Source organism: Rhipicephalus microplus, chromosome 3, assembly GCF_043290135.1.
Source record: "Rhipicephalus microplus isolate Deutch F79 chromosome 3, USDA_Rmic, whole genome shotgun sequence".
NCBI lineage: Eukaryota > Metazoa > Arthropoda > Arachnida > Ixodida > Ixodidae > Rhipicephalus > Rhipicephalus microplus.
In genome coordinates, this window is record NC_134702.1 from 64,106,396 (window position 1) to 64,133,239 (window position 26,844).

Genomic DNA, 26,844 nt, shown 5'->3' on the forward strand with positions numbered 1-26,844 from the left:
GAAGGTGATGTCAAAACTCATGGATGCATCTTAGAAGTGTGGCAGCTTGGGCTAGTTGGTATGGCATGACGATAATTATAGCGCGAGAACAAAACGACGACACAGAGACAAGAAGGAGCGTCTGTCTTTCGTGTCCTTCTCGTCTCTGTGTCATCATTTTGTTCTCGCGCTATAACTATCGTCCTGGATGCGACAACGTTTGCAGCCAGCGGCTGTGGCGGAGTGAACGTAAACATGTGCTTGTCGGCCGCGGAACGGGGCACCTTTTGTGTGTGTGAGTGAGTGTCACCAACTAATATGCACTCACTCAGATATTCTCCCTGGAAAATATCGCCTACCTAGGTGTGAATCAATATTCAACTGGTTTATTAGGCAAGGGTGTAAAGAAGTAAAAAAAAAATCTCAGGATGAGCCCTAAACTGAGCAATAATAAATTGTATACACGCAATTTGTTGCGATTATGTGTGCACTGTGTAATGTAGGTTGAATATGTTGCATTATCATTAAGAATGTCGTGACGGAAATAGACAAAAAAACATTCAAAAGCGCAGGAACGCGAACAGTTGTGCTCGCATTTTCCAGACTTTCATCGCTCTTTTCGTCTGACAGTTTTCATATTATTCACTTCATAACTGCTCGCTCAATTGCGAGCACTGAAGTTACAGCCACTGAAATTTCAAAGAGGCTCGAGTCCACTTTTATGAGATCGCACATACGCTAAGTATATTTCGCGGTTGTTGCATCTGATACTGCATTGTATGAATACTATAGACGTGTTTGGAGGAAATAAAAAGTCTATCTTATTTTGTGGTTAATGAACAGTGGCAACTGCAATTGCTGAGGTTGCTTATTTTAAACGAAATGATTAAATCTGTAGCAACGTTTTCTGAAGCGACATACTCACAATTACTATAATAAATTTCGACGCATTAGGAAAAGTATAGCTCTTCTAAATCAGTTAGTTGTGATCTTGTAGGATCCGTGTAAAATGACCTCACAATTTTTACTTCCGCGAAACCTGATCGGTGTGCAAGGCTCCATGCATCTCGGGCAAGACAATACCGAAAATTTGCAAGGGCTGCAGCTATGCAAAAGCGAGATCGGTAATTACCTGGTGGGCACACGCTAGACGGATGTTAAAAGATTTCGCGGGTCGCACACACATGCACGCGCTCAATTTTAACTACTGCAAGCACGCCGCGCATGCGATTCCGTGAGCGCTCGGCAAAATTGTCACCCCCCCCCCCCCCCCCCGTCCAGTGGCGCCACAGCGGTGGTTCGGGAACTAGACCTATCACGCCGGTTTTGGAGCACGCGGCGGGCCGTACCCGTGCGCTCTTTCATTCAGTGGCCGTGACTGAACATATGTATCGCTCAAAACAACACGTGCGCCACATTCCGCAAGGTGCTTTTGTGCATGCCGGAACAAGCGGTGAAGGATGCCATTTCGTTGACTATGATTTCAACTACAAAGCATAAATGACATAAAATTAACACTTGTACAGTGTAATGTCGTGTAGTGCAGCCTGACGTTGCCAACTCTCGACTAGCAGCACTCGACAAATGTTAACCACGGAGGAAGGCCCCGTGATTTTAACCAATAATGGCCGTGAAACAGCGCGCATAGATGGGACAAAAAGTTGCAGGAAGCGCACATGCGTCGAGCCGACACCCCCGAAAAACTGTCCCGTCTAGCGCGCTGTTTTACCTTCAGTACCCAATGGCCCGGACGCCGCATTCGTTTTTCTCGGCGACCAACCGGAATTTCCACCCACTGGTACGGGATCGCTCGTATGTGTGTGTTTTTCGCGTAGGTTGTCCGGGACTGTCCGGACAACCTATTTCTGGCCGCTGGCAAACAACAGCGCGGTGCACATAACTGTGCGGCTATCGTAAGCAGAACACTGGAAATTCTCGACGCGCTCTTGCTCTATCTTTGCTTTTTCTGACCACTTCTCGCGCGTTTCTGGATTTCGCACTGCTTTCGTACCAAGTTCTTGTCGTCTGCCTTCTGGGCCGCGTCGAGCATGTTGGGCACGCACGCGCGATACTGGCCAGGAGAAACAGCAGTGGAATGCCCACTCGCGTCTTCAATGTGTGCGCGCTCGAGTAGTTCACTTACACTAAGTTGCATCACAACAGAAATAGGTATAATTTACCAACTGTTGTTGAGGTTGAAATTGGATCGGTGTTGTGGCCTGTGTCGCAGCCATAGACGGAGCAGACGCCAATGAGAACACGCTCATGTGGTGTAGCTACCTATGAGCCGAGGCGCGTCGGCGGGCTGCTGGCGACTGGTCCGGGGCTTGGGAAATCGATGACGCTCTTGGTTCGCCGACGGCAACAGTCGTGGTCTTTGATATGTGCTCATATAATGTAACTATAACCAGGGTGTCTTCTATTTTTCTGCCTATATATTTCGCGTTCGCGCAGTAAAAGCCTAGTGGAAGAAAGCGCCTCTGTTGTGTGGTTTCATGTGCGTCCCATTTCTGCGCTGTCTGGAATAACTAGTATGCATAAAGAATTTCACCAGTTTCCGTGTTATTAGCTATTCTGTAGTATGTTCCGGCAAAGCGAAATTGGAGGTTGGATTTGTGGTGACATTTCAGGGACCACACGCTCTTAAATTCCATCTCATTTCCCTGTCAAGGAGAAAGTGTGCAAAGCATGAACAATGAAATGAAACATTTGAAAACACCACAACCAGTGTCTGTTTGAAATAGAAACCTACTGAACTCTCAGATGTAGTATTTTTTTCAATATTATCACTAAGAAAAACCAGACTTCTTCAAAATATAATAATGCATCCTTTACTGAGCCTATTTCCCACAAGAGTCAAAGAGCCTTTGTGCATTTGGCTGCAAAGGTCTCTGAACGTAATGAGTCATTGCCTAAACATGATTTTTTTTCTCTCGGATGAGCCTCTTCTTTCGGATGAGCTTCTTGCTGTCCACTGCCCAAAGATGGTGTGTGAGTGATCACAGACAATGGTTAGCCATGAAGATGACCATCAGTGCACTCCCCATGCCTCTTCGAAGGCAGAGCACAGCTTCGAACAGGTTAGTGCAGCCGAGAGCGGGTACTGGCTAATGGAGAAGGACCCTTCCGTGTAGTCGGGATCAACCTGGGAAAACGAACGATGCACAAACATTATTTATTAGTAGAAAGACAGTGTGAGACCATTACAAAGACCCTCACACAGCCACTTTTGAGATATCTCGGGCACACACTTATGAAGAACTCATTCCATCTTCTGAGCATACTTGACTGGCATTTTCAATGCATTCTCTGCCTACTACTATCCAACAACTTACATAAAAAGAAAAGCATAGCGAGAAAAACTTATGACAACAGGTGGAGCAATTGTCTTAGCATGCTGATAAACAACTAGGGCAGAATTCTTCAGCAGTTTGCCAGAACAAGGGACTTGTGAGTGTTGACGATTTCTTGATTGCAAGGATGTTTGTTAAGTCTGCAAAAAATAAAAAAAGGCTAAAAAGTGACAAAAGCTGATTGTTTGACGGGCTTCCTTGGCCAGTATGGCAGGTCTGTCTGTCAGAGCCATTGGAGCTGAAACAATGTCTCAACCCTTCGGAATTACCATAAATAGGAGAGAGCAAAAATGAAGAATGAGATTTAACAGCGCATGAAAGGGCTGCTAAACATACAAGCATAAAGGCCGGGCAGGAACTGCGCAGTAGTCACGAAAAAGAAAGCTCGGCAGCCAGAACTGCAGGAGAGAGAGAACTTCTCTGCCGCCTCACCTCAGCCTAACTAGGGAGTAACCCACGAAAAATTTCAAACAAATACTTACATAAATGTCATCCCAATGCATTTTATTTCAAAAAATGGCACTGATACGTCTGCATATACTGTGATGTTCCAAACACACTATACCTTTTGGTCCAGAGATGTGTATGAAAACATGGCACTGCATGCACAGAAAACAATAACCGAAGAGCAGTGCGGGGCCAGTGTGCCATGTCCAAACCCGAAGAATTCGAACAGCCTGATAGAACAGGCGTGAGAAATGGCCAGAGCCAGATGCTAACTGTAATAAAAACGACTCCCCCCCGCCCCCTGCGGCACACGATGCACTTGCCAAGAATTTAAATTTAGCCTCTCTAAACAGACTCCAAAGAGAAAGATGAGTTCATTGGTGCTAGTGAAATCTTTCTTACAATATCAGAAAAGCCAACACAATCAACAGAGAGATGGCTTAATAGCAAAATAACAAATGGAGAGAGACAAAGATGGTGATGCCTCCTTACAAATTTTTAAGCCAACTTGCCATGACAAGGACTTTCATGTCTGTTCAGCCTTGTTAGTGCTTAACACCAAGATGAAATAAAATGCATTCTCGAAGAGCTCAGGACTAAATTTTGCATGTTCTGCAAATTTCTACTGTGTGTCAACAGCCTAGACAGGAGAAAACACATCGAAATTCGTGATGTCAAGCTGGCATGAAGTGTCAATGGGATAGCATGGGCACATCAATAACAGTCCGGCTTTAGCGCAGATTTTCATCATGAAACCTTGAACAACAGCAAAAAAAGGCAAATCTATACAAGTAGCAAACATTGAACTTCTTGCGAGTGTAGGCAAACATTGCAAATACTTTAAACAGTTTCCCTGTTGAAAGATTTCAAAGAAAGTCTCAAAATTTTCCCAAAACCTGCAAAAAGGTAGGCACGTGAGCAAATAGATAAATGGCAGCATAGGCATTTCATACGATCTGCCGAGCAGCTGTGTGCCGTACTTTATTTGACATGCGGACCATATTGACTTTATACTGACAAAGGGCAACATTATCCAGATAAGTGACTGTGTGTGGAAACAATGTGTACACATGATCAGTCTTGGTAGAATGGCTCACACTGAGATTACCAAACACATAGAAAGGGTATAGTTCTACACCAGTAGACAATAAAAAACAATAAAGAGCAGCTTTTTTTTTGTCATGTCTGAGTGCTTGCAGGTGAATTAACAAGCCAAAAGGACCAAAGACCGCAGTGAGCTGCCAGCTACATACACACTAGGATAAAGGGCAAGAAGAGCATTTGGATATTTCACCATGAATGAGCAATATAAAGGAAAGATATTTCTTTTTCATTCAACTGCAGCTCCAGGATAGGAACAATGAACCATTGTACAAGGATGCTCTAATCTGACATCAATGTATCAGATTAGTGAGACACTGATACACGAGCCCCAACTAACCTCACTTCCAAACATTCGAACTTCATTCATCTGTTCATCTTTAGGTCTGATAAGAGCTAGACACCATGTAGACCACTATTAGGGCTGCACCTTTAATTTGGCGCACCAAAACTTGGAAAATAAATTTCCAGTGGTAGAGAAAGCGCTATATATTTAAGGTTAAGAGCGACAAATTTAAGAAGGAAAACAATGAGACGGGAGGGACCGCCCACTGGATTGAATTTATCATAAAAAATTCAGCCCTTTTTTACAGAGAAAAAGAACCGCACACATACACAACATAATGTGTGTGATTATACATAATGGTGTTAGGCGAGGAATGAAAACTATCAAACAGGAAAAGTGATTCCGTCCTGATGGCTTGATTTGAGCCCTTCCCAATGAAAATAGGTTCCATATTTGTCTTTTTTTTATTTTGCTTTTTCAAGAACCTCATCATGTAGAATGAAGGGTTGCTTTTGCACTCCTTAGAATGCACAACCATGTGGCTGCCTTAAACATTTTTTATGCTTCACACATGCTGCCTGCCTGAGTCATTAAGCCATGGGCCTGTTTGTGCTGTCCATACGTGCCTTTCCACAGCCATTGCCTCTAAGACTAGATTCCTGCTGTGCGAGGGAGAAGCTTTCTCTGCCAAACTCTTCCCATTAGTGTCAGTCACTGGCGTCGCATATGGCGAACGCTCAAATAGCTTTGGCACGAATTAACAAAATGGCCACGCATACTTGCCAACATCAATCTATCGAGTGGCAATACTCTATGGGCCACGGACGAGAAACGCTTAGCAGATGACACTACAGTGCCGGTTGCGAGCGCTACCTCACTGTGTTAGTCCAGAATTCAAAGCAAGCTTGTTTTGCTGGGAGCTTGAGCCACTACTCAGGCATCCAGTAAAATATACGATGCCACAGCTTGACAGTACTTCATGGACCATTTCTCATTGCCAATTGTGTTTGTCCTCAGTGCCCCAACATCATGCACGCACACGACCGATTTTGCTTTTAGGGGCCGAAAAAATTGTTTTTGGCTGAAAAATTGTGTGATTCATAAAAAGTTTCCAAAGTTGCTAGCACAAACAAGTTCCTGAGCTGCACCAAGTATGTGAGAACTGTGCACCATCCACATTCACCCATGTGCATGGTGCTGCGTATTCGAATAAAAGGGGGGGGGGGGATAAAAACGTGCTCAAGTTGATGGTGAGTGTGACCTATTTTCTTGCGCCGTGCCATCCTCCCCTGCTTAGCTTCCAACGCTTTTGGTGCGACGAGAGAATGGAATGGCAGCAAGCCACAAATCTTTGTAACTCCGCTCGTACTAGACGGATTCTGAAAATTTTTACGACGGTGAATTCGTGAGCCAATAAGCTCCTTTAGTGAACCCATTCCATGGCTATTTAGAAAAGTGTTGCAGGGCCCCTTTGAGACAACTTTTAAACTTGCCGTGTTGGTACACAATCAGATTGTGAAAAAGGGTCGCACAGTCCTGTCCATGCAGCGAGAAGACTAACTTTGCTTTAATGCAGTTGAATCCCGCGACAACGAAATTGACGGAGCGGGCGAGAAAATTCGTTGTCACCAAAATTAGTTGTCGCGATTTGAGGGGAAAAAAACAACACATACGAGTCACACGACTCATTGATTTAAAAAAAAAAAAAGCTGGCATGCCGAAATTCGGTCAGTTTCAGCTGTTTTTGCGTCTTGCCAAACGATGATACAACATGACTTTCGCATGCTGCCAACAGAGCCACATCGGCGTCATCCTGCGCCCTGATGCAACGTCTGATGACGTCGAATGCCTCCAGTACATGTGACGTAGCATTTACGTAGCGCGGATGCGTCATCTTCGTCCCACTAAACACAATCTTCCTGTACGCTCTTTATGGTGTCTTCGTCTGTCAATTCCTCCTGCACCAGCAAGCAGGAGTCAGCTTGCATGAATCACATTCCTGTAGGTCTGCCCATGCGAGTGCGACTTCTTCGTCCATTAATTCATTCTCATCGTGATCTCCATTGTCATCACGACCATTTATTGTGGAATCTGAAGTCTCGGCACACTGTTAATCGAATCCGGAATCCGGCATGGCAAAAGCAGTTCACGACAACAATACTTCCTGTCGCGCTCCGCGAAGCAGCAATTATTTGGAGCGCCATAAACATGTTGATTTTTGTTTCGCCACCCAACCGGACATTTAAAAGCAGCTTTTGAATAAGACGCTTACGATACACACACTTCACACTTTGGATGACCACTTGGTTGAGTGGTTGAATAACAGAAGTGATGTTCGATGGCAAAAACTTGAGCTCTACGTGCTCGAGCTCTCTGTGCTCAATGGTGTGCACAGAACAATTGCCCAAAAGCAGACAAACCTTTCTTTCTTGCCTATCTATGTCCCAGTCAATATCCTGGATCGACTTTACGAGAATTGCACCTGTTATCCAGCCACGGCTGTTCGCCATGTACCTCCCTGGAATGCGCCGATTTCCCTTGAAGCAGCATGGTTTCGCACTTTTGCCAATAATTAACGGGGATCGTTTATTAGAGACATCTATATTAGCACACAGTAGCACAGTTATTCTTTTTTTTCTGTGTTTACCTCGTTGACAGCGTTGCCTTTAATAATCTAGAGTCTTTGGCCAAAGCATCTTTTAGAACAAACCAGTCACATCGGCATAGTAGATATCTGATTGTGCATAGTCCTTCAGGAGGCTTCCGAGACTGGCCGACATCCCTGCGGAGGTACAGTCTTTATCCGCGCAAGTGGCTTCACCAAACAGCACTTTGCCGATGATACTATGGCGGGACTTGAATCGCTTCAGCCCGCCCATGCTGACTTCGAAATTCTCTATGCCGAGCACACTGTGAAATAACTGGTCACGGCATCTGAAGAAACAAGATTATATTTACATTATTTACACATAGCAGTTAGAACAGTCCATGGCGGACGCTTTCTTCTTTCTCTTCTTTCATAAGCAGTGGTGATCCAGCCACTTCAACTTTTGGAGCAATTTTTGGAGCAGAGAAAATGCTCTTTTGGAGCACCTTTGTATCGGCACTCGATTTTGGAGCAGCAATTGTAGCAGCAACTTATTTTACAAAAATACATCTCTCATTATTGCTGAAACTAAAGCTGTGATAGCAACCACAGTTCTATAAAACCGTATTTGTCTCAATTCTCAATTATTAATTAGAGTGTCACGTGCATGCCGATTTTAAAAGCCACCAAACCAGTCCATCAGATTTAATGCACTACTGAAATTGAAGGTAGTGCAGGTGTAGCATTAGTTTATTAAAGTACACTAAAAGCTATGACGAAAATTCCCAGAAACCGAACTGTAAGGAGAGTTTTGAACTTTCATTTATTTACAGAAGAAAGATGTGCATGTTGTAGCATTTACGTCCTCTTGCTCACCTTCTTGCTTAGTTCTTCCAGCTGTGAGAGGGTTTGGCTCAAAGCGGAGTTGCCTTCAGCTAATAAAGTTTGCCCAGCTTCAACTTGTTCCAGGCTCTTAGAACGCAGACCAGAAGAAATGATGTCTTCTGCTCGTTTCAGCAATGCCCTACTTGAGGTGACCTTTTCTTCCAAGTTCTTACGAAGTCGCTTTTCGTCGACATCAGCACCAGTGTCTTGGTCTCCAAGCCTTTTCCTGCTTTCTGACTGCTGTGCACTTGCAGTTCTCTCTGTGTATCGGGCTCTAGATCTCCTTACACTTTGCAGAAGCTCTGTAGACAAGGGAACTTTAATGGCATCTCCATCATACCTGCGGAGGTATGTCTTTGTCTGGCGCAACCCGTTAATGCTTGCAATGCATAATGAGTAGTGGTTCTCATAAAAGCGCTTATTTTCGCTAAATCCTCGTTCGCAGTCTGCGTTGCCATGTGGTAGGCACAGCAGACACTTGACAAGCCTCGACAATAATGGATACTTTGGTTGACCTCCAGGAGACTTCAGTTCAAATATTTTGCCCCAACGAACATCAATTCTTTCACCTCCAAGTGCCAGGAGGTCACTGTTGGAGTCGCACTTTAACATATGCCACTCATCAATGGCTGAGGAAACTTCTTCATGTTTGATTACCTGTGGAATCTGAGACACAAGGTACTTCAGTGCTCGCACTTCCGATTCAACATTTGTTGACTGCCAATTGAGGAGGCTAGCAGATTGAAGAACTCTATTGTCGAGTGGAAGCTTCTGAAGAAGATCCTTGGCACAGGCCAAGTAAAAAGCACGTGCTCCAAGATAAAACCGCTTCTTCTCGCTAGAGTCCCACTCAAGCATTGATTTTTCAGTATCTGTACCAACTTCCGGCCTCGATTTCCAAAGGGATGCATCCATCACATCTAGCCTTTTCAGTTGTTCAGCGCTCTTGTCTGCAAAGCCTTCATGACGAAGAAACCGACTGAGGACTCGTTGGACTAGAACAATAAGTTCAACGTGAAGTACGTGCAAGAGCGGCTCTTGCTTTTGGAAGAGCAGCTGAAATCCACTGAAAAGCTGCACACAGTTCTTAAGGAACAACACTTTGGCCAAAAGTTGTTTCTCAGAAAATGCCGACACAAGCTTGTTGTGTAGGCTTTGGGTGTCAGGTCGTTGACGAGATGAATTGCCCTTAAAAAAATAGGTGCGAAGCGCTTCAAACTGTTCCTCAACTCGGCAAAGTGAGTCTTGTAGCGTCAGCCAGCGATTAGAAACGTGGCGCAGAAATACATGACAAGAGATTCCCAAAGTATCCTGGCATTCTCTGAGTGCTTCAGCGCGGACAGCACCTTTGAAGTAGTAGTAAATATTTCTCACTACTTCTTCTACATCTAAGCCAAATGCATCCAGGCCTCTGCCAAATGCATTATGAACCTTATGAAGATTGCAGTTGCCAATATCAATCAAACTTGGTGCCACATGCTTCTGAAGCTTGTTTCTTACGCTCTTCATAACATTAGGGTCATCACTGAAAAAGCAAACAAGTCCTTGCTTTGGAAGATCTGCTATTGCTTCTTCTATGCAGCCAACAATTATTTCAGCGGTTGCACGCCCAAGATCAAATGACTGGACATGTTCAACAACAACTTCCTGTTGGCTGCTGGAAAAATAGCGTACCAGCACATCTAGTTGCTGCACCCTTAGCTCTGGCTTTGGCGTCTCATCAATCATAATGGAAAAATAGACATTTGGCTGGCACAGCTCAGTCACCACTTGTCCTTTAAAGTAGGGACCCAGTCCATCCGATACAATGCGGGCCAACTTTATTCTGCCGCAACTAAACTTTTTGGCAATGTCACTGTCGGGGAACATGCAGTGATAAATCGAAGTTGCCGTGTCTCCCCATGAAAAAGGAATTCCCTTGGCCACAACAGACAAAGCAAAAGTAGTTTCTGCCTTGCTGACTTGGTGCTCAAGTGATGTATTAGCAGACCCGTTGGAGAAGTCCAGTGTGCCTTGCACCAATTTGGGTGGAAGAAGATTCCCGTCCTTGTCTCTGTGTCTAGCAGCTGCATCAATATGTTTCTTCATCCCAGCATGACGCTTCACTGCTGCCGCTCCATGCTGTGCGCAAGAAATGGTGCAGTTGCAAAGAATACAAAATGCATCTGTATTTCGGGTTCCACTCTTGCACCACCGACTGATCGGATCATTATTGGAGTCCACCTCGTTGAGTACAGAGGCGTTGAACTTGGTGTTGCGATCTGAAAACATGAGCGAAACGAACTTTATGACAGTAAACTTTCCCAAGTTTTTTTTTCAGAGCGTGAATATTGGTAAAAGCAACAGGGTAGACAGAAAGAGCACTGACTTCTAACTTTATTTCACAGAGTGGCAAGAATATATATGCCCAAAAAAGGATGATTAAAAACATGACAAAATACAAGCCTAGTCAATGCGTCAGTATAAAAAACTTGCAAATGTGACTACGCACCAACTAGCCCAAGGTTCCGCTCTTGTAAATTTTCCCACGACAAAGGCACGCTAGTAAAAAGAGCACGTAACTACTAGATTTATTTTTAGGGTAGCCCGTAACATAATGCCAACCTTACTTCATTGGAAGATCTAAATACCAACTCTAAGGCGCCAACACCAAATATTTGCGCAAGCATTTTGGGTACAGCCTCGACAAATGGCGCGAATCGGGATGCCAGTTTGTCTGTCGACCATTCACACCTAAAACTCGCGACCAACTTACAGGAAGTTGCCATGCGGATGACGCGTGGGTCTGACGGCCGCAGACAAACGCATTGCCCCAGCTGGCAAGGCGGCATAAGGCGCTAATGTATGTTGAAGGTTTGCTTCCTTCCGGCGCGGCGCGCGATGACCAGAGCAGAAATCGACAGCAATGTTTTCCTTAAATTAAATATTTAAAAAAGCTGATTGGGAACGGCACGTCACGAATAGCGGATTCCCAACGATCGGCGGCCGCTAATGCGGTAACATTACGGTGCTTATTAACTTGCTTGTGTTGAGATGGTCGACGCTCAATCACTCTTTTCCGACTATTCTACAAGCAGCTCGCACGGTGGGGCGGCCGATCCGTGACGCGCCGGCAGCACATACGGCCCATCTAGCGATCTGCTAACGTCAACAAAAGCGACCCGCCTGCAGAAATTCGTAGTGTATTCCGCGTCACTCGCTCGTTCGTTTCGCACTATTATATGTTCCGAACGGTAGCATGTAGGAGGTGTAACTGCTGCATGCCGTACGAGCGATTGCGCGTTTCAAATGCGGATATTCCGCACCACGAAACAAGGCACGGCGCACCTTCCTAAGCCTACGTACAGCGCTCGGACACTCCGAACACGGAAACCATCAGTAGCGAGAAATCGGAAGAACTATAGGCAAGTTGCAACTTCTGTACTGATTCAATAGCAAAGTGCGGCCGGTAATAAATGCCAGCAGCACTACGCGATCGCCTAAGCATTCACTAAAGTATTTCACGGGCGCTATTCAGAAATGCCACAAAATTTAAAAAGAAAGCGACTTACTTTTGTCCATTTCAACAGCGGGGGGATGACAAACATTCGCTGACTGGTTGTTCACAAGCACATGGCGCACATGCAACGACACGACGTGCTGTGCATGAGCGCGAAAACCTACAGAAAACGCCCGAACAACACCGACGAATACCAAAGCTGAAAAGCACATGGTAAACGATTGCCAACCTAGAAAAGAATTCACTTGTTGCCAACTGCAAAATGAACATCCGCTAAAGTCGGGTTCTTTCGTGCAATTTGGCGCATTTGGCGCAAACAAAACAACACTTGCGCAGTAAGGCGCAGGAAGGTATAATTGTAGCAAATTGGCGCAAATGGCGCAGCTGGATCACTACTGCATAAGAGTTCACGCGTTCTTTTCGACGGCTTTTTCTTCTCCATCATCTTATCAAGGAGAGACAAACATTCAATATCCTCCGCCCACCGCAAAGTCGCGCATTTTGAGTTCATTACGTCCAAGACAGTTGTATCAGGTACAGAAGCTGGATAGGTCGTCATAGCCTCATATTCCACAGCAAACTCTGGATTGTTCTTAATTTTCTTTCCCAGACACTTCAGTCGGTTCATAGCTTGCATTCGGTTACCATCTAGTTGTCCGCAACTTTTTTTCCAAGGAAGCGTGACTTGATAGCGAAAATTGAAGAAGGTAACGTCCTGTTCAAATCTTTCTTTCACCGTATTTTTTCCTTTGGTTGAAGTGTTGTCGGCTGGCATAATACCGATGCTCTCCAAGTCCCTGAACCTCCTTAGAATCTCTTCCGTAGAGGCAGTCGTACTTAGTCGAAAGACGTATACGTTGAGAGCTGATTTCAAAGGGGTATAAAAAAAAGTGGTCCTTGCAAAATCCATCCAAAAGCAGAACCCATAGCCACCCAGCTTTTCTGTCCATGGTACCGCTTCGTCTGTCCCTACATGAATTGCCCAAGCTGATCAGCACCAATTAAAACGCTGATTCTTGGAACTGCCAATTTATTAGGAAGGTGATGACCACGGATTTCAATTTCTCCGACAAAGTCATGATCGACTGGTACTTGCACAACATCCTTGCAGACGAATGGTACTTCAATGGCGGTTACCAGGTGCTCCTGGGTGTCGTACTAACTGCTAAGTTTCAGTTTGACGTCACGATATTGTCTCAGAAGAGGACTTGTTTGTCCAAATATATTTATCTCTAGATTAACCGATCAAAGTACTTTCAATCCAAGCGCCTTGGATACATCTTCACAAATAAATGTACGTTGGCTTCCGCTGTCCACAATGCCACGAATATAGGCCTTTTGTGTTTTCCCCATGGCCCATGCCCTAAATGTTTGCAATAAGACATCAGAGTCAACATACGAATGAGAGTTACTATGCGGACTGTTTGCAGTTACGAAGCCTTCGTTTTCTTTCTTCTTCGGTTTCCACTTGAGATTGCACACTGAAGAAACGTGTCTACCTCCGCATGTTCCACACTTGAATTTTTCTGTAGCAGTCCTTGGCTAGATGCCCTCTTACGGTGCATCGATAACATCCCTTCTCGGCAACAAATTTCTTCTGCTTTCCTTCATGGGTAATACTGCTGTCACAAACTGGAGTAGCCTGCTTTGTAGACCCACAAAACAGACAGTCTTTATCCTTAGCTTTCGACGAACACTGAAAGACCACTGCTGTTGGTAGAGTGGCGTTCAAATTCCTTTTCTTTTTAGGTGGATGGGTGCCTTTCTTTCTTTTAAATTTATGAGCTTCACTTCTTCGTGGCTTTCAACTTCTACGTGAAGATACGCCAGTAGTTCTTGCAACTCTTTCTCGGTTGTGACTGTCGATGATGAGCCATGCTGTTGTTGTCCCGAGCCTGCATTGTCTGCTGTAGACGGTGATAACCTTAGGTTGGCTTCTTTCCGGTAATAACCAACGATGATGTCTGTTGGCAATGTCTTCAACAAAATATCTGTCATCATAATTGCACAACTGGCAGGACTGACGTTTAATTCTTTCAGACCTCTGATGTGACACTGCACATAGTCCAACAGCTTTCGAAGATTGTAGACGTCTTCCGAAGAATCAACTGCTGGTAGAGAGCGTAGTCGGCGTAGATGGTCCTGTACAATACGCCAGTGCTGCCCGAAACGACTTTTCGAAATATCGATGGCATCACCGTAGCACTCGGTCGTCGCTTGCAGCCCAAAATCGCGGCGGCTGCATCCCCTTTCAGAAGAGTCTTTAGATATTGAAACTTTTCTCCTTTTGTCAGGTTTTTGTTTTCCTCAACAGCGATCCTAAACTGCTCCCAAAACGAAGGCCAGTGGTAGAGCTGTCTGTCACATGTCTGCAGTTGGAGAGTGGGAAGCTTGATTTCCTTGCGCGGTGTGGGATCCTCGGGCGTATGGGATGGCCTTGCAGGTAGAGACTGGGATGTCGTAGCATGATGGGTTTGACGCAATTGCCACTACCGAGCCTTCAGCTGTCCCAGCATTTCTAGTGCAGTGTCGTAATATGTCAACACAGCTTCAAACTCTGTAGCGAACTCGTCCTCTGGAATTGGCTCTTCCAGCTCGGCGTTAACTTTATCTAAATATGCGTTGTTACCTTGTAGCCGTTCAATCAGAGATTGCACTGTCAGCACTTTTCATTACGGCTTTGGCTTCAATAGATGCGTATTCATCTGTCATCGTGCCGTTTGCTTCTCTTTCAGCTCTCTGACACGATTCATCCTGCTTCAACAATGCGTTACCATGCTCACCTCAATCAACTGCTGCTGTCACGGCGAATGTGTCCCTTCAGGATTTCCTTTCTGGCTTTCTTCTAAGGTTGCCGCTGTCCTCACGACATGCTGCCTTCTGTTCGAAAGTTCCCGATGAGCACTGGTAGCATGTATTGTCCCGGTGAGTACTCCGGATGGGTTTCTGCACCACTTTGTGAAATAACTAATCAAGGCATTTGAAGTTACAAGACTATATTTACATTATTTACACATAGCAGTTAGAACAGTTCATGGCGGACGCTTTCTTCTTTCTTGAGAGTTCACCCGTTATTTTAGACAGCTTCTTCTTCTCCATCATCTACTCAAGGAAAGACAAATATTTAATACACACTAGAAAAATCCAGCGCTTTCTGCCGCACATCACCGCTAAGGGCTATTTTCTTGGCCCGCGTCTCCGCGAACCAGGTGTTCACTGCCTTGTCCAATGCTTCGTGCACTGGCTGAGTTAACTCCTTATGCTTTGCCGACGTCCCTGCAGCTAAACAACTGTTTATAGCGTCCTTGCTCTTCAACATAGGTGAGAGAGAGCTCGCCACAATCCCAAACTCTTCAGCGGTGAGTGCCTCCTTTGCCGGCTTCAGAATCTGCGATAATGCGGGCCTTGTCTTCAAGAGACACACTCATGCTTTCTTGCCGGCTGTGACATGACTGTTCACATCGCCGCAGCTTCAGGAACAATGAATGCAAGTGCTGAACAAGTGAACCTAGCCCTAGTCCAGCCGGAACCAGTCATTCTGAATGTCTCGCCACACCCTGCCGGGATTTGTTTCGCAATTCAAATTTTGTATGTACAATAATCAGCAATTCTTGACAATAAAAACATTCTCATAAGCTTCGTAAAAAACAATTAGAAATACTATAAAAATCAAGTTATGCGTGTTGCTTGTATGCAGATGCGATTTGAACATTTTCTTTCAACATACATGAGCGCGAGAGCGCATTGCATCGCCATCAGTATCGCGGCACGACGGCTTTGCTTTGTGTACGTTGCGTGACAAGGCTCCGTTGCACCTGGCATGTCTGCTTTGAGCAGCTTGTCGTGTGCTTTTTTCTTATAATATTAACATTGATAGTTTTTCAAGGCACTAAAACCCTTTTTAAAAATATTAGACAGCTGCAACTTGAATCACTATTGCTCATGGTTGTTCCAGAAAAAACGCCCTTAATGTCAAAACGCAGCCGTGAAGTCGTTCGTATTGGAGGGAATTTTTAAAGCACTGAACCCTATGAGACATCGACGGAAAATGAAAAATACTTTGTTGTGGCAGGAATTTCGTTAAAGCGGACTTTGTTGTGCCGGGATTCGACTAAACAATTACGCATTTGTCATTTCATTTTGTGACATCCCTGCTATTTGTTTTACTTATAATGACTGAGTAGAATTATTGCTACTTGTTCTAGCACATTAATAATGTGTTGCAGCTTAAAACATGGCTGTTTGCCAAATTATCGCCGCATTCCTAGAAGAAGGCTACGTAAAAGGTTGCATTTGTTTAGAGCAAAACAAAATAATCAGCAACGGACTGAAGCTTTGCGCACAAGGCATGCACAAAACGATCCGTATCATCTTTTCCCCAGCCAGGCGAAACCACCAACCTGCTTTCAAGGGGTTTCAGCTAACACATCTTAAGCATCGCTTTAAAAGCTAGAAGCATCATTTATTGAAAAAGATTGAGTCATGAAGAACTTCAGCCATTCAATGACTAATGGGGACATTACTGTGTCACTACTATGGCCTCCAAGATTGGGTCGCTTAACAGACCAGTATTAAAAGCGTTGCGTTTGCTGTTTAATTTATGGCGCTTAGCCTGCCAAGGCGACCCAGGCACAATTCTTCTTATGGTGGGCGGCAGTGAAAATGCTGTCCTAGCTTTATTTCACCGTCTAATGCTTTTGATAGACCACCCACTGCTCAAATGACCATTCGAAATGTGCACTTACTGAACCATGAGCCATTGCACCAATGACCACAACAATGGGCTCATCCGTTTCAGGGACCAGCTCCCTTGGTCTGACTAGTTTATCTGCATGTAACGACATGCATATCTTCCGACAGCCTACGGGTAGCCAATCTGTGATGGGGTTCTTGATGACCTGCATTCAGAAAAAAAAAATTGCGTGGAGGAAGCATGAGATGCAATTTCATCTATTACGGATTTGAAAATAAAGTACCCTCTAATTACACGTCTGAGTCCCCAAAAATACACCAATCGCCACAACATGAAACATAAGAGTTCAATAAAGTTTACAGCCTCTTCAGCAACACTATGGCAAGACAAGATTTTCGATTTTGCATTGTAATCGCATGTATTGGCCAATCTTCAAATTGCACAAGTTGTCACGAGTAAGTTTTGATAAGCAAGTACAGAGGGACCTGGAGGCAGCATGCTATGATGCAAAGAGCCTTACTGTAAAGAGCTAAAAGAGTGCAAGCAACAGCACATCATTGTTTAAACCTTCGACATCCAATGATGTAAATTTAAGGCCCTGCACACATCATCATCGTCATCGTCCTGGCTACGCCCACTGTAGGACAATAGCCTCTCCCATGTTCCGCCAGTCAACTCGGTCCTGTGCTTCCTGCTGCCAATTTATACCCACAAACTTCTTAATCTCATCTGCCCACCTAACCTTCTGTCTTCCCTCTAACCCGCTTGCTTTCTCCGGGAATCCAGTTAGTTACCCTTAATGACCAGCGGTTATCCTGTATAAAATATCATCATCAAACGCCGGAAGAAGAAGAAAGAAGATTTGCTGCCTGAAGCGAGCACGTGCTACTTCGCTTCTTCTAATAAACCGTATTCGTTCGAAGCAATCCATGGTATCGATCGTCTTAATAATGGTGCCGTGAACCAGGATACTACCTCTTCGCCGGCAAGAAAGGTCAACCTGCCACGGAGCAGCAGAGAAGGAAACGGCGGAGGAGCAGAGGATCAACCTGGATCGAGCGACGAGACCACGGTGCACCGTACAAGCATCAGAACGAACGATTTACAAGTAAGGAGTCATTGTTAACCGCCTCAATATGAGCAAGGAAGTGATAACGAAGAAAAGAAAAGCGCTTCGCTCCCAGATCACGCGACTGATTAACGCAGCTGAACAGCAAATTAATGATGGAGCTAACCAGGAGCAGCTGCTTACAATGCAGGCGCAGATTAAAGGAATAAGCGACAGTCTCAAGAATGCGAACGAGCAAATGGAAAAGTTTCTGACAGAAGACAATGCCGAAGCTGAATTCAAAAGGGTCATAGAGTACGACATGAAATTAACGACGACCTTATATGCAATAGAATTCAGACTTCGACAGCCTGCACAATCGGATTCAAGCAATAGGACAAGGCAGGTGACACCCTTAAGTACAAGACGAGAAGCAACGAAACTAGTTAAGCTACCAAAGCTTGAAATGATAAAGTTTGGGGGAAAAGCTTTGGAGTGGAACCGCTTTTGGGCTCAGCACGAGTCGGCAGTTCACCTGAGACCGAACATGAGCAAGGGACAGAAGTTCAATTACTTGTTAGCATCGCTAACCGGAAAAGCGGCGGCTGCTATTTAAGGACTTCAGTATTCGGCAGAGGAAAATTATGATGACGTAATCAAAATACTGCAAAAAAAGTTCGGCAATCGCGAACATTCCATTGAAATGCACATGAATGAGCTGTTGAGTTTGGAGAAAGTGAGGTCTGTTCAAGATACCGATGACTTAAATAGGCTAGTACAGAGAGTGCAAGTAAACATATTGGCACTCAAGTCCCTAAAAGTGGAAACCGAGAGCTATGCACCGATGTTGCTACCGGTATTGAAAAGAGCAATTCCACCAGAATTATCAGTGCAGTTCAAGTCAAAAGAGGCTATCAGAAACAGCTCAGATTCAGAAAACGGCAAGCAAAGCAACCCAACAGGAAAAGCTTGTGAGGAAAAGCTGGACAGGCTTATGTTATTCTTAAGGAGCAAGCAGCTTTTCAATGGATGAAAAGAAAACTATGCTTACCGAAAATAGAGCATGCTTCAGATGAACGAGACCAAACCAGATTGCACGCATTTGCAGAGCCCAAGTAAAATGGAAGCAATGCAAGGGACGACATGCCACGTCAGTGTGTAGAACTGTGATGCAGAAAACAAAGGCAGAGCTAATCTCAACAGCGCAAGCTGAAGCAACGACGTCTACACTACACGCAACTGAAAATATCAAGCATAAGTTTGTGCTTTTGAAGACGGCTGTAGCGTGCGTAGAAGGAGAAACATGTGGCCGACATTGCAGTTTGTTATTAGACAGCGGAAGTCAACGTTCATTTATTGAAGCGGGATTAGCGAAAGAAATAGGTGCGAAGGTGTTGCAACAGGAAAGGCTGACGATTGGTTCATTTGGAGGAGACGAAAAGGTCAAACTAATGAACGTGGTGCAAGTGACTGTAGGATCACAAGAAACAAGCACGACAACAGTGATTGAAGCGTTACAAGTCGACGTTTTCTCGCACAGTTGTATACCCACTCCAACTCGGAAAGAAAATGAAACAGCTAAAGATGCAAGTGGCTGATCGCAGGACCGAGACCACTGCAACAGATTCTGTAGAACTACTGATCGGCTCAGACTATTATTGGGAATTCTTTACTGGTAGAACTTGAAGAATCGAAGACAGACTGACGGCTGTAGAAACTATACTGGGATAGGTACTGCAAGGGCCGTCAGAGCAAAGCAAAACAAAACTTACACATAATCAAGCAGTAATGGTTCTGAAGGTTGAAGCTGCAGAGACAGAACTCCAGCAAGAGCTACAGAAGTTCTGGAGCCTGGAGTCAATGGATATCACAAGAAATAGTTTGGATAACACAGGAAATGAAGTGGTCGAAGAATTCGAGCGCAAGATTGTACAACAAAACGGTCGCTATCAAGTCAGCTTGCCATGGAAACAGGACGTAAACTTGGAAAGCAACAAGGAAAATGTGATAAAAAGACTACAGCAACTGACTAAAAGGCTGCAGAAAAATGAAGACATGCTGTATCGCTACGACAAAGCTATATCAGAGTATATGGCATTAGGAGTCGCAGAGGAGGTCCAAGAGCCATCAGAACAGCCAAATGCACTTTGCTACTACATTCCACATCATGCGATCATTAGAGAGGACCGAGCCATAACAATCGTTCGAGTAATGTTTGACGCCTCATCGCATTCTCGAAAAGTCATGTCTTTAAACGAGAACCTAGAGGCAGGACCCAATTTCAATGAGGACATGCTATCGCTGCTCATTAATTTCCGAAAAGAAAAGGTGGCAGTAGTAGGAGATGTTGAAAAGGCATTTCTACAAATCTCTATACACGAAGAGGATAGAGATGCAATGAGATTTCTGTGGTGGAAGCATGACGCTGAAGGTAGGTTAATGAATGAAGTGCAAACATGGGGCATGACAAGAGTAACGTTCGGAACAACACCGAGCACCTTTACACTGGCAGCTACAATTAAACACCATTTGAAACAAGTGGAACATCGGTTTCCTGATACGACAAGGACACTGCAGAAAGCGATCTACGTGGATGATGTCATTCTGGGAGCAGCAACGCTTGATGAAGCAGTCAAGTTGTACAAAGAGGCAAAGCAAGTGTTCAGAGAGGCAGCGATGAACTTGAGAAAATGGACATCCTATGAAGAGCGATTAAACAAAATAATAGATGAAAACGAAAGGGACGATTCTCACATGAATATTCGATCTAGAGGATTTACAACGCTTCTGGGCTTGATATGGAAACACTCAATGGACATGATTTGCTTCCCTATGGAAAAGTGTAATTTATTAACACATACAATGTACTTCCCAAAAAGGGCTGTGTTACAAACCACAGCGAAGATATTTGACCCGATCGGTTTGTTGTCTCCATTCACAGTACGCGCGAAAATAGGACTGCGGAGACTGTGGAAAACGAACGTCACGTGGGACGACCAGCTCCCTAAAGATGAATGCGACAAATGAAAGAACCTTATGCCTGAAGCGGAGGGCTTTCGAGTTCTAGAAATCCCCCTATGCTACGCAAGCAAGAATCAACCAGTACAAGCATACAAGCTGCATGTATTCGCCGACGCGAGCCCATTAGCATACTTGATAGCAGTATACCACATGGAAGCAAAGAATCAAGGCTGGTAACAGCAAAAGGCCGCGTAGCTCCAATTAAAGAGCTGACATTGGCGCGAATTGAACTGATAGCGGTGGTAGCATCAAGATTATGCGACTACATCAAAGGTCACTTCAACGAAAGATTTCAGGAAATACACTGCTGGACGGACTCGATGATTGTGCTTCACTGGATCAAGGGAACAAGCAAAAGGGATTCGTTTGTTGCCAACAGAATTGCAGAAATTAGAGAAAAAACACTTCAAGCAAGCTGGTCATTCGTTCAAAGTGACGACAACCCTGCTGACCTACTTACATGAGGAATAAGTGCAAAGGCACTGTTAACGTCAAAGTTATGATGGAACGGTCCCAAATGAATAACATCACTTGAAAAGAACTTAGTAAGCATAATTGGCACAAATACAGATGTGGAAGACCAGCATAAAACACAATGTCACCAATGCATGGGAAGAGCCGAAATCGAGCAAATCTTGGAAATCGAAAGGTATTCATCATATGGACGGCTTATAAGAGTGACAGCATGGGTGTTCAGATTCATAGACAACACAAGAAAGGAAAATCACAAAGGGCCGTTGACAGGAAAAGAGGTAACAAATGCAGAGAAATACTGGATAAGACAGACCCAAATATCACTGAGACGAACATCCTGTCTACGCGCTACATGCCCGGCCCATGTCCACTTCCTCTTCTTGATTTCAACTATGATATACTTAACCCCCATTTGTTCCCTAATCCACTCTGCTCTCTTCTTGTCTTTTAAGGTTGCACCTACCATTTTTCTTTCTATTGCTCGCTGCGACGTCCTCAAATTAAGCTGAACCCTCTTTGTAAGTCTCCAGGTTTCTGCTCCATAGCTAAGTACCGGCAAGATGCAGCTGTTATATACCTTCCTCTTGAAGGATAGTGGCAATCTACCTGTCATGATTTGAGAGTGCTTACCAAATGTGCTCCACCCCATTCTTATTCTTCTAGTTACTTCAATCTCGTGGTTCGGCTCCGCGGTTATTACCTGCCCTAAGCAGACATAGTCTTTTACAACTTTAAGTGCACTATTACCTATCTCGAAGCGCTGCTCTCTTCCGAGGTTGTTGTACATTATTTTCGTTTTCTGCAGATTAATTTTAAGACCCACCTTTCTGCTCTCTTTGTTTAACTTCGTAATCATGAGTTGCAATTCGTCCCCTGAGTTACTCAGCAATACAATGTCATCGGCGAAGAGCAGGTTACCACGAGGTTGTTGTACATTACTTTCGTTTTCTGCAGATTAATTTTAAGACCCACCTTTCTGCTCTCTTTGTCTAACTTCGTAATCATGAGTTGCAATTCGTCCCCTGAGTTACTCAGCAATGCAATGTCATCGGCGAAGAGCAGGTTACCAAAGTACTCTCCAATAACTCTTATGCCCAACTGTTCCCATTCTAGGCCTCTGAAAACCTCCTGTAAGTACGCGGTAAATAGCATTGGGGAGATAGTATCCCCCTGCCCTACACCCTTCTTGATTCGTATTCTGTTGCTTTCTTTATGAAGCAATATGGTAGCAGTTGATCCCCTGTAGATTTCTTCCAGGATGTTTATATATACTTCATCAACGCCCTAATTCCACAGTGTCTCCATAACTGCTGATATTTCTACTGAATCAAACGCCTTCTTGTAATCTATGAAGGCTGTGTATAGTGGATGGCTATATTCTGAGCATTTCTCTACTACATGATTGATAGTATGAATGTGGTCGATTGTTGAGTAGCCTGTTCAAAATCCTGCTTGTTCCTTTGGTTGATTGAATTCTAATACTTTCTTTACCCTGTCAGAAATTACCTTTGTAAATAGCTTGTATACTACGAGAAGCAAGCTGATCGGCCTGTAATTCTTCAAGTCCTTGTCATCTCCTTTCTTATGTATTACGGTTATGTTAGCATACTTCCAAGACTGGTACTCTTTCCGTCAGGAGGCACCTCGTAAACAGGCTGGCTAGTTTTTCTAACACAATCTGTCCTCCATCTTTCAGCAGATCTGATGTTACCTGGTCCTCACCAGCAGCTTTACCTCTTTACGTGCTCTCCAAGGCTTTTCTGACTTCTTCTATCATTACTGGTAGGGTGTCATCTGGGTTACTGCTAGTTCTTATAGTATAAAAGTCGGGGTTGTCCCGGCTACTGTACAGGTCTCTGTAAAACTCCTCTGCTATTTTAACTGTACTATCCATAATGGCAGTTATTTTGTCTTCTTTGTCCCTTAGTGCATACATCCGAGTTCTGCCTATCCCAAGTTTCCTCTTCACTGCTTTGACGCTTCTTCCGTTTTTCAGAGCGTGTTCAATTCTCTCCATGTTATACCTTATTACATCGGATAACTTATGCTTATTAATCAACTTCGAATGCTCTGCCAGTTCTATTTTGTCTGTTGTACCCGAGACTTTCATGCTTTGACGCTTTAGTGAGGTTCTTTGTCTCCTGGGACAGCTTGCCAGTGTCCTGTCTAAGTAACGTACCTCCAACTTCCACTGCACACTCCGCAACGATACTCGTCAGATTATCATTGATTGTGTCAACGCTAAGGCTGGTTTCCTCGATAAGAGCCGAGTACCTGTTCTGAAGTGAGACTCTGAATTCCTCTACTTTCCATCTCAGTGCTAGCTCACTTAGAGGCTTCTTGCATATCAGTTTCTGTCGTTCCTTCTTCGTGTCTAGGTGAATTCGAGACCATGCCATTATTCTATGGTCACTGCATCGTACCTTGCCAAGCACTTCCACATCCTGCACGATGCCTGGGTGCCCACAAATGACTGCACACAAATGATTCCCAAATGGCTACTTATGGTGCCATCTTATGCTTGAAAAATCGCAAAGTTTAGAAGTGTTTTTTTTTTTTTTTTGTCGAGTGGGCCCTGTCACCCTGCGAGTGATGTGCAAAACTTTTTCCATAGGGCCGCTGAGCTCCATAGCAAGGTTATTTTATGTGATGTGATTAACAATTACATACACACCCCTGTGTGAAGCGTGCAACAGTAAGTTTCATTTAATCTCTTGGGCAGCTGCCGTTTCTCTGCCATTTCTCATTTGTCAAAGGAAGACTGACCACTTGACTTTCTGAGAGTCGAACTTTTTCACAAACATACCCTTAACTTTTCTTTTCTTCTTCTTATTATTATCATTATTATTGTTATTACTCATTTAAATTTTTAAGGAGAATAGATATGAGAAAAAAATATGTAGATTTTTAGGGCCAAAATGAAGCAAGTAAAAGAAGATCATTTGTGTTGTATACGCATGGTTTATTCATGAGCATCAAGAAATACAAGGAGGTGGACTTGCAAAGAAAGGGTGGGGCTGCGCAGCCTTCTTTGTTTCTCATCAGTTTTTCCCTTTCATTCCTCCCCATTTTTTTTTCCATTTTCTTTCTGTCTCTCTCTCTCTCCATCTTAATGTTTACTCATTTCTATATGTATTGTCCTTTCTTTCTTCTTTCTATTTCTCGTGTGCTTCCTTTCTTTTTTACTATTTTTACACATGGTTTAGCCTGCGTTACGTGAAGCGATGACAGCCCAGGCCCCTCTAGTGCTCCACTCTTCAGATTCTAAAAGAATTACACCGCCTCCTATTAAAAAAAAACCATGAGTAGCTTACACAGGCGGGAACATGCTATTGCGTTCTGGAAATGCTTGGACAAGCTGTTGTGCATGCGCAGTAAGGCTGGTGATGCACATAAGATAAAGCTCCGCCATGAGCTGCTTTGCATCTAGAAGTTTTATATGACCATCTTCTCTAGTTTTGGGGTCTAATAAGAGAAGCCTAGGCAACAAATAAAGTTGATTTCTCTCCCTCACTCTTTCTCTTTAGGGAATCTTGTTATGTTTTTTCTTTTTGCGAGGAAATGTGAAAATGATTATCACTCACTTTTAAGAGCTTTACAGATCCACTTCCAGCCCTGATGCAAAGCTTGTGCAAAAGTTGAACTGAAAAAAAAAAAAAAAAACATTGCAGATAGATTTAAGACTCACAGGTGCCCACTAAAAGATATTTAAGATTATTTTTGACAGATGTCAACAAAAATAAAAAAGAAATCAATTTCAAGCGAAGCAACTGCTGCCTAAACACCTCATCCATGGATTAAATACCACAGCAATATTACTGACATGTGCTACTTTTCATGCTGGGAGAGTGTTCAAAGTAACATTTAATTTCCCCTCTCTCCAAACCCCACAGTAAATTTAGGTTACATGCTACAAATTTCAAGACGTCGTCGTCCAGGGAAGGTTATATATAGCAATGAACAAGAACTGCTATTTGGGCTAGTTGGTTAAATTCCATTGTAATAAGATTGCAGCGCAAGCACGAAAGTGCTGGAAAAAAGGCAAACAGGAGGCGAGGAATGGAAGGCAAAGAGGACAACACGAGCGCTCACTACCAACTGACTTTATTTTTCGCAGCACACATGTTAATATATACAAACAGGCAACCTTTTAACAGCAAAGGTGAGCAACGTGACATTGTTCTGGGGGAGTGTCCAATAAAAACGAATGCACAATGATAAAATGGCTAAACCCTATCTAAAAGCACGATCTCTTTGTCATGCAAAGGCATTGAAGGCTGGCTCAAGCATTTGTCACCAAATTTCCTAACATGATACACCTCAGAAAATTTCATGTGTTGATTTTTTCATATAGTGTACCAGCAGAGTCACGGCCTGAAATCGACGGTGGCACCTATATATTATATATTAACATGTGTGCTGCGAAAAATAGTCAGTTGGTAGTCGGCACTCATGTCCTCTTTGCCTTCCATTCCTCACCTTCTGTTTGCCTGTGCTTGCGCTGCAACTTTTATTACAATGGTATATATAGCAAGCCAGTCTTTCAAATCTCTTCATTATTGGTCGAGTTAGAAAAAATCTAACTGCCCTGATACCCAGTTTCCAGGAGGTGGGCTTCACTGCGAAAGCACAAGTTCAGCCCCTTTGCATGGACTAGTGTTTGTAAATGGCATCCCTCCCTCGAATTCCCCCGAATGCTAGAGGCAAGAAATTTTGTCATGTTCATGCAGCGATCCTGCCACCTTGTCTTCTCTTGCTATTTTGCATCGCAGCACATTTCTAGAGCAGCATTGCATGCTCCACATCTGTCATCTGTTAAGGATCGAAGCCACGTGTCATGGTCAGTGACGTTTTACAACCCTTACGGCCAAGCAATCATTACACAACTCCACAAACATGGGTTACTATTCACTCTTAAAACACGGCTCCCATGATAAGATGCGTGCATGGACTTCAGTTTTCAATTGTGATTGTTTTCATTCCACGCAGGCATATCGCAACTTGTAGAAATGATAACTACCAATTTATCTATGCACTGTGCTTATCTGCTTACATTGACTCGACCTGATAAGAGGCCTCGTAAGATGCAGCAACGTCTACAGGGTGTCTTCGCTATAGACAATGCAGATTTCTCAGAAAATTGCTTTTCCAGTCAAGCCCCTGTCATTTTCACATATGAAGTGTATACAGAGTCGAAAAACCTTTGCCGCACCTAAAGCCATATTCACATTAGTAGTGAGCAGATTTTCGTTAATTAGTTTTTTAATTAACAACTTGAGGGCCCTTATTTACACTAAAATATTGTAGGACATACCAATTCATGGTACACCCATTTTTTATAAAATCTCAAGAAACACACACAATTCGAGATATTGATAAAAAAAATTCAATGCTCCGATCGAGATGATATTGAAACCAAGCGCACCCGGCACACAGGAAATGTGCCAGCTGTGTTACACCAGACTGGTGAC

General features: G+C 43.9%; 2 protein-coding genes and 1 long non-coding RNA gene across 3 annotated transcripts in view; 1 reads left to right on the plus strand and 2 right to left on the minus strand.

Moving 5' to 3' along the window:
* The window catches only part of LOC142803760 (uncharacterized), a 157,961-nt gene that overhangs the window by 127,208 nt on the left and 3,909 nt on the right, over positions 1 to 26,844 (plus strand). The window contains exon 2 of the long non-coding RNA XR_012894266.1: positions 14,873 to 15,062. This is a non-coding gene — a long non-coding RNA (uncharacterized LOC142803760). The remainder of the gene's footprint in view (positions 1 to 14,872; positions 15,063 to 26,844) is intronic.
* Positions 2,785 to 26,844, minus strand: part of LOC119174044 (ribosomal RNA small subunit methyltransferase NEP1) — a 29,259-nt gene continuing 5,199 nt past the window's right edge. Inside the window, exons 4-6 of the mRNA XM_037424825.2 lie at positions 24,958 to 25,016; positions 16,883 to 17,035; positions 2,785 to 3,124 (exon numbers count right to left, since the gene is read on the minus strand). Coding sequence (XP_037280722.1) covers positions 3,011 to 3,124; positions 16,883 to 17,035; positions 24,958 to 25,016 — 326 coding nt within the window. The 3' untranslated portion in view covers positions 2,785 to 3,010. The remainder of the gene's footprint in view (positions 3,125 to 16,882; positions 17,036 to 24,957; positions 25,017 to 26,844) is intronic.
* Positions 8,162 to 12,566, minus strand: LOC119176563 (uncharacterized). Its single transcript, XM_075889652.1, has 2 exons — positions 12,190 to 12,566; positions 8,162 to 10,899 (listed from the first exon to the last, which is right to left on the minus strand). Exons 1-2 carry the CDS (start codon positions 12,347 to 12,349, stop codon positions 8,612 to 8,614), a joined length of 2,448 nt encoding a protein of 815 aa, XP_075745767.1. The 5' UTR covers positions 12,350 to 12,566; the 3' UTR covers positions 8,162 to 8,611.

Coding starts and splice junctions, on each gene's coding strand:
- LOC119176563 (XM_075889652.1), bottom strand. CDS start 12,349: ATGTGCTTTTCAGCTTTGGTATTCGTCGGTGTTGTTCGGGCGTTTTCT. Junction 10,900..12,189: donor CGCTGTTGAAATGGACAAAA/GTAAGTCGCTTT, acceptor TCATGTTTTCAG/ATCGCAACACCAAGTTCAAC.